General features: G+C 42.4%; 1 protein-coding gene across 1 annotated transcript; it reads right to left on the reverse strand.

The window, feature by feature from the left end:
• Nucleotides 1–196: 196 nt before the first annotated feature.
• LOC106514704 (uncharacterized) lies at nt 197–6,023 on the reverse strand. The gene is made up of 6 exons (XM_014004101.1): nt 5,931–6,023; nt 2,475–2,813; nt 2,244–2,360; nt 1,832–2,170; nt 575–746; nt 197–442 (listed from the first exon to the last, which is right to left on the reverse strand). The coding sequence occupies exons 1-6, from the start codon at nt 5,959–5,961 to the stop codon at nt 415–417; spliced, it is 1,026 nt and encodes a 341-aa protein (XP_013859555.1). The 5' UTR covers nt 5,962–6,023; the 3' UTR covers nt 197–414.
• Between the last annotated feature and the right edge of the window lie 1,795 nt (nt 6,024–7,818).

Below are 7,818 nucleotides of genomic sequence, written 5' to 3' on the forward strand. Positions count from 1 at the left end.
TGTTTATATTAAAAATAAAGTCATTGAAGCAGAGGTCAGGGAGTTTTGATCATGCTCATTGCACCTCACACACACACACACACACACACACACACACACACACACACACACACACACACACACACCTACAAAAGCAAAGCCAAAAACATGTTCATCCTTTTCACCATCAGAGGTGTGCTGAAAACAGACAACTCAGTACAATCCAGTAAGAAAAATATGTTTTATTTGTTTAACGTCAAACTGATTTAAATCCCAGGTTGATTTAAATGACCTGGTTTGGACGTGTTCACTGTTCCTCACTCATCTCCTTTACTGTCCCTCTGTTGTCCCTCCTTTGTCCTCTCTGTTGTCCCTCTGTTGTCCCATCTGTCCAACTGATGAGTATGAAGGTAGATTTTTGCAACATATCTACCTTCATAATCTTTCGTCCTCACTGTCCGAGCTGCAGAGGAAAAAGAAAACAAACTCAAACACAATGCTTTTGGTAAATAAAATTATTTTCGGATTTGTTTTCAACAAAAACAACAACATAGAGAGCCAACAACAAACAAAAACAACAACAGGTGAACGTTACCCATTGGCGTAGGAGGACAGATGAGATAGATGATTCAGTGACGGTCCAGCGCTGCTCCTCAGGCTCTGCCTCAAAGTGTATTGTGGATCGATGTTCCCAGAGAGGATCCATCTCCAGATATCCTGAAGTGAATTCACATCTGAAACTGGATCTGTATCTTGAACAGAGCAACCTGCAGAGAAGAGCAGCAGGATAGGACTAGAGTTAGTAACTACATGTACCAAGAGGAACCAGTCAGCGGTTTATCAGAGATAAACAATTAGCAAAGAATGAGCTGGATGCTTATTAACTGGTTTCATTGTTCCCAGCTGAAGGTGAAGCAGCTGAGGATCAACACCTCTAAAGTAGAGTTGTTGGAAGTGATGGACGTCTCTCAACTGGAGGACTTTAAGGATTTCTGGGTTTTGTTCACAGTGAAGGAAGAATGGAGTGCGAGCTCCACAGACTTCTGAAGTTTTGTGAAGCTTTTAGTTTACCTGTCAGTCTACACTCCTATCCTCATCTATGGTCAGGAACTGTGGGTAGTGACAGAAAGGATCAGATCTTGGATACAGCAGGTTTAAATGAGTTTTCTCTGTAAGCTCTTGCTTTAGAGACACGGTGAGACGTTCTGTTCTCAAGGAGGGACCAAGGGTACAGCTGCTATGCCTCCACATCCAGAGGAAGCAGCCGAGGTGGTTCATCTGGTAAGGATGGACCCTGGACATCTCACTATGGAGGCGGAAAACCCAACAAAACCCAATCCCTGGAAGACCCAGGACACTCTGAAGAGAAAATGTCTCTCTGATGGTCTGGTAACCTTGGTGTTGGAAGATGGATGGATGGATGGATGGATGGATGGATGGATGGATGGATGGATGGATGGATGGATGGATGTAATGGGTGGGTGGGTGGATGGATGGATGGATGGATGGATGGATGGATGGATGGATGGATGGATGGATGTAATGGGTGGGTGGGTGGATGGATGGATGGATGGATGGATGGATGGATGGATGGATGGATGGATGGATGTTAAAATGATTTGGATAATTTAGAGAGACAGTTGAGGATTTAGTAATTCTTGGCCAAACTATCAGGATTAGTACACCTGGTACCCATTGGAGACCAGGTGTACCAGACACAATACCTGGTAATTAAGTACCTGTTATGTTCTGCTGGCTGTGTTAGATCCTGTTGAGAGCTGAAGAGAAAAGGTGAGTAACTGAAGGACAGCATAAAACTGTTTTCTGACCAACTTGTCTTCAAAACACGAACCTTTGACACAGAGAGACACCACTCTCTGTTTCAGGACGCATCCATCTTTCTGCACAGTGCAGATATAGAGGCCGCTGTCATCTTGGCTGGGATTGTAAAGAGTCAGACTCAGGTCTCTAGTTTTTAGTGGATTCCACCTCATCTTGGTGCGGTTTTGGTCGTTTTCATCCTGATTATAAGTGGTTGTACATTGGTTCACTGGATACACGTGGACCACCGTCTCTGGATCAATGCGTCTCCACTCCACTGAGGCGTTTGGAGGAAGACGAGTTCTGGTTCTACAGGGCAGCAGGACAGACACTTGACCCTCTACAGCCCTCACCAACTGCAGCTTGTAGGCTGAGGAGAATTATGGATGGTATCAGTACCAACATTGGTGTTGATAATATTTGGATTGATCACAGGGACGTACCTGGATTGACCTTATTCTTTAAATATCTACAGTAGAAGATCAAACCAAAGACAGCAGCCAGGACAAACAGCAGAACCAGGACAGGAGACACAACTTTGGGCCAGAGCGGAGGTGGTTCTACAGTCAACACAAGAAATACTCAAACATGGTCCAACAGGAACTCTGAACTTAAGATTTCTGGTGTTGAACCGTTCTGCTGTAGAGCAGAAAGGTTGATGTTTCTACACCCACCTGTCACTTTCAGTGGAACGTTGATTCGGCTCAGTTCTTGWCCAAACCTGCGGACCGTACAGGTGTAGGTCTCACTGTCAGAGACTGTGGGGGTCCTCAGAGTCAGGCTGAGGTCTCCGGTCCTCAGAGCATCCTCCTTCATCCACGTTCGATTGTTGAAACGTTGGTTTTGCTCTCCGAGGTCRTCCCCACTCTGCTGTCGGATGTGGATGGTTGAAAACTTCAGGTCCTCACGGCTCCAGACCACGGTGGACTGATTGGAAACAGAGACCAGGACCTGACAGGGCAGCTGGACCCACTCCACGCCCTCAGTTACCTTGACACCTAAGGCATGAAAAACTGAAAAAAACAAAAACAATCAGCTGACAGGACAACCAAGATTTTACCAAACTGATCTTGTGCCACAACATATGGACATGTGGATGATGTAGCCTCTACTCCAAACAGCATTATTGCAGCTTTGTGTTTCCAAAGTTGTGCCTCAGGGTTCCATCCTTGACCTCTCTCTGTTTTCCATTTACATTGATATTCCACAAGCTGTTAATAAAGGTGCTGTACCATTTCTATGCTGATGACACCATTTTGTATGCTATTGACCCATCCCCGAAACAGTATTCCAGTCTAAGCTAAGAAAACAAAAGTTATATGGTTTAACTGTAAGAAAAATGTAAGTCCACTAAACATGGTCTTCACTACAACAGATGGAACAATCCTTGAGCAGGTTACAGAGTAAAAATACGTGGAAATCTGGTTAGACAGTTCATCATCCTTCAGTCACCACATCACTGATTGCTGTAATTCTTTATTATCTGGGTCCAAAAAACTCTTTAAGAAGTCTTCAGTTGATCCAAAATGCTGCTGCTAGAGTTTTAATGAGAGTTGGAAGGAGAGATCATATTTCTCCGGTTTTAGCCTCTCTCCACTGGCTCCTTGTCAAATTCAGAATAGATTTTAAAATATTACTCCTAACATACAAAGCTCTTAACAACCAAGCTCCATCATATGTTAAACATCTTGTTGTTCCATACTTTCCTAACAGAGCACTTCGCTCTCAGACTGCAGGTTTACTTGTGGTTCCTGGAGTTTCTAAAAGTAGAATGGGAGGCAGAGCTTTCAGTTATCAAGCTCCTCTCTTGTGGAACCAACTTCCAGTGTCTGTCCATGAACTTTCTGAGACTCAAATTATCAAAACACAAAGCTGCATGCCAAGAAGAAATGTCTCACCTGCCCAGAGACCTGACTAACTAACAAACACACATATCTATTATTTGAAATATGTTGAAGCCGTTTCCAGCTACATTTGGCAGATTGTCATCACAGAGTAATGTAAGATAACCGGGGGGCGTTGGCTCAGTTTTCCTGTAAAGACTTTATTTTTAACTCCAAACAATCCCATCTACTTTTTGTTAGTCATCTGGATAAAGCAACACTCTATAAGATTTGCTGAAGGAAGCATAAAAACAAACTACCTGTAGACATTTTGTGAATTCAGGAAGTAAAAAGGCTCATCCTCATAAACAAAGTCCAGTGAAGTTGACAGGCAACTGTTCTTACCTTGTAGGAGAATCACAGACAATAAAAACATGTTTATACTCCGTTAGCAAATGTTTGCTCCAAAGATCTGCTCCTCCCTCCGGTGATCCATCAGAACTAGTTTAGGGATGACTTTCAAAGTAAAAACATGCCCAAATCCCAATTTATAGCGTTTGGCTTGATTTGGATCTATCATCGGAGGAAACAATAAATCATCAGAAACAAAAACTGAACAACCGTGTTTTAAAGAAGTTTGTAAAGCAAGGAGCAGAAAGAAAGAGAAAGATTTTCTGTGACACTTTGACTCTAATTTGTAAAAGAGAACTCAGAGTTTCAGTTCCTTGAAATGATTTCGATGGAGGTTTGGTGATTTACTAACTCCTTTACTAGAAACAGAAACCAGGACCTGACAGGGCAGCTGGACCCACTCTACACCCTCAGTTACCTCGACACCTGAAGCATGGAAAACTGAAAGGAAAAAAAAGACATTTAGCTGACAGGACAATCAAAATAAGGCAAACTGATTGTCTTTGATGGTCTTTGTGGAGTCTTTGGTGAGGCCATCAATCACACATAAACAACATGGTCAAGATCTACAATATTTGGAAAACAAACTTTCATATCATGGTCAAGGTAGTCTATTGTCCTGGTGCAGTGTACTGAGGACCCAGGTAGACTGTGGGGGACTACAAGATCTTTACTTCATACGTACTTCCATTCGTTGAAGTTATGTCATGTTATGCAGATGATACTTGGTTATATTTAGTCATGAATCGAATCAGTTTCTGAGATTATGAGCTTGAGTTAACAACGAAAACCTGAATGTCTCATTTTCTGCTTTTAATCTCAGACAGATGGAGGTTGAAGATTTTAGATCTGAGATTCTCAGAAACAAAATTAGCTTCCTTTAACAACCCAAGATGACGAGTTTGTGCTCCTTTCACCATCTCCATCTTCTAAAGCTCATCTGTGGTCAGGTCCAAATGAGGGAAACCCAGACTTCCTTCTTCCCAGAGTCACTCTCTAACTCTTCCTTGCGGGTCCTAAAGACCATAGAGGATCCATAATCTCTCTAGAGAGTTCTGGGTCTGCCCCTGGTCTCATCCCAAGGGGACTCCAAGGGAAGACATCCAGGATGAACCATCACACCTGACTCTGTCTCTACTCACATCCTCTACCTCTAAGGCTGAACCCTATGAAGGAAGCTCGTTTCAGATGCTTGGATTCAGGGTCTGGTTCTTTGTGTCATAATCCAAACTTCCCAGGTGAGGATCTGAAGGTAGACACTCCAGTAAATCCAAAGTTCTGCCGTTGGACTCTTTCTTCACCACAATGGACAGAAGCATTGCCCTCATTACTGAGGACCTGATCTGTGGACCCATCTCCTGCTCCATCAGGAACAGGAAGTCCAGATACCTGAACTACTTTAGATCCATTTTTGGATATCTTGTTGTAACTTTTGAGGTGTGCTTCAGTGTACCGAAGAAACACACGTCTGCTTTCCATTTAAGAGTCATCTATCACTTTCTGAGTCTCAAATAGACCAAAACACAAACTGTTCCACCTGTTCAAACAAGAAATGTCTCACCTGCTCAGAGACCTGACTAACAAACACACATTTTTATTATTTGAAATATGATGAAGCTGTTCCCAGCTACGTTTGGCAGATGTCATCAAAGAGGAATGTAAGATAACCGGGGGCGTTGGCTCAGTTTCATAGAACGTCTAACTGTAAAAACTGGTTTTAAACTCCAAACAATCCCATCTACTTTCTGTTGATCATCTGAATGAAGCAACACCCTATAAGATTTACTGAAGAAAACATGAAAACAAACTACCTGTAGAGGTTTTGTGAATTTAGGAAGTAAAACCGCTCGTCCTCATAAAGAAAGTCCAGTGAAGTTGACAGGAAACTGTTCTTACCTTGTAGGAGAATCACAGACAATAAAAACATCTTTATCCTCCATTAGCAAATGTTTGCTCCACAGATCTGCTCCTCCCTCCGGTGATCCATCTGAACTAGTTTATAGATGACTTTCAAAGTAAAAGCACGTCCAAGTCCCAACTTACACCATTTGATTTGTGTTTTGGACGTACCATTGCAGGACACAAAAACAGAACAACTCCTCAAAATAAATCAAATATTGTTTTTGTGTTTTAAAGGAGTTTTTAAAGTGAGCAGAAAGAGTTCAGATTCTAAGAACTAAAAGTTTCAGTTCCCTGAAATGATGTAAGTTGTGGTTTGGTGATTTACTAACTCTTACTAGAATCAAGAACTCAGATTCTGCTTTTCTTTCTTTATTTGTTTTATTTATTTAAAATATTTTGAAAACAAACTAATGACAAAACTTTTGATATTTTACTGACCAACTTTTACAGGTGATTTCTATAACTCAGACTTTTGTGTCTGTCCAGATGTGTTCTGGTTCACACGTCCACAGGTGTTCTGGTTCATCTGTCCTTGGTTTTTCTGGTCCATCTGTCCACAGGTCTGCAGGGTCCAGATGTTTCAGCTCCTTCCACAGATGTTCTGCAGGATTTAGATCAGGGTCTAATATTGGGTCTGATCCATTCTTGGGTTTGGGTTTTTAGGGTCATGGTGCTGTTGGACTCATGATCTGAGACTGTCAACAAGCTTTCAGACCTTTAACAGCTCATTTAGCTCCAGAAGGCCTTGACAGTCTTGAGATTTCATGGAATCCTGAACAGATTCAAGCAACCTCAGAACAGAACCGAGCCTCCTCCATGTTCCTCTGGGTTCTGTTCTGTTTGGGTCTGTGGACACAGCTGATGGGACTTGTTTGAAGAAAAGGTCCAGTTTTGTCTCATCTCTCCCGGAACAATTTGCAGCAGAGTTTCACACTGAGAGATGACAACATCATCAACCTGAGGATTAATTCAAACTAAATCCAGTTTCTGAATCTGTTCTTCAGACCATCAAGAAGCTGCTGACAGGAAACCAACTTCCTGCTTTAATTCAGGCCACATGTAGGTCTAGTTTTATCCTGCAGATAAAGAAATGTTCTTAATGAATCCCTCGTCTTTAAATAAAACCTAACATTAGGTCTTCAGACTTTTAGTTTCTGGCTATAGACCTGCTGAAGTTTGTGGTCGGGGATATTGCATCACTTCCTGTTCATGTTTTGGTTAAAATGTTTACTCCACTGAGGTTTCTGCTGACTGTCATGTTTTCACACCTAAAGTACATTGATCACAGAAACTCCTCAGACCTCCTGCACTTTTAGGTCACAGCCTGATGCTAGTCTTCATTAATCTGCACCCAGGATGTTACAAATGTAAGGTTATTAATAACAAGTTGACACAGAACTGAAAGAGATCCAGAACCGCAGGACTCCACTGATCTGGTCTGCAGGGTGAAAAGACACGTCTGTCTGAAGAAGAAGAGTCTTTGGTTTGATGAAACCAAAACTGAAACCTTTCTCCTCACAGCTCAGCTCCTCTTCACCACAACAGACCAACAGAAAGTAACAACACTGATTTGTTTGTAGACCTCAGGCCCAATTCTCCCCTCACTGGTGAACAAAACCCCTGAGTTACTTAAACTCCTCCACTTGAGGCAGAACCTTACTCCCCGAGGACCATGGCCTCATCCCAGCCGCTTCACACTCTGAAGCTGAAGATCATGGCATGATGACGCCAACAGGACCACATCATCTGCATAAAGCTGAGCTGCAGATAGGTGATGAACAGTGCATATTGTGTTTACCGTTTCAAGCAACAACATACAACACCAAAAACAAAACTCCAGGACCAAAAGGAGCATCAAACCGCAACTAAAAACAAGGTGGAA

The sequence above is a fragment of the Austrofundulus limnaeus genome, unplaced genomic scaffold, assembly GCF_001266775.1.
Source record: "Austrofundulus limnaeus strain Quisiro unplaced genomic scaffold, Austrofundulus_limnaeus-1.0 Scaffold22, whole genome shotgun sequence".
NCBI lineage: Eukaryota > Metazoa > Chordata > Actinopteri > Cyprinodontiformes > Rivulidae > Austrofundulus > Austrofundulus limnaeus.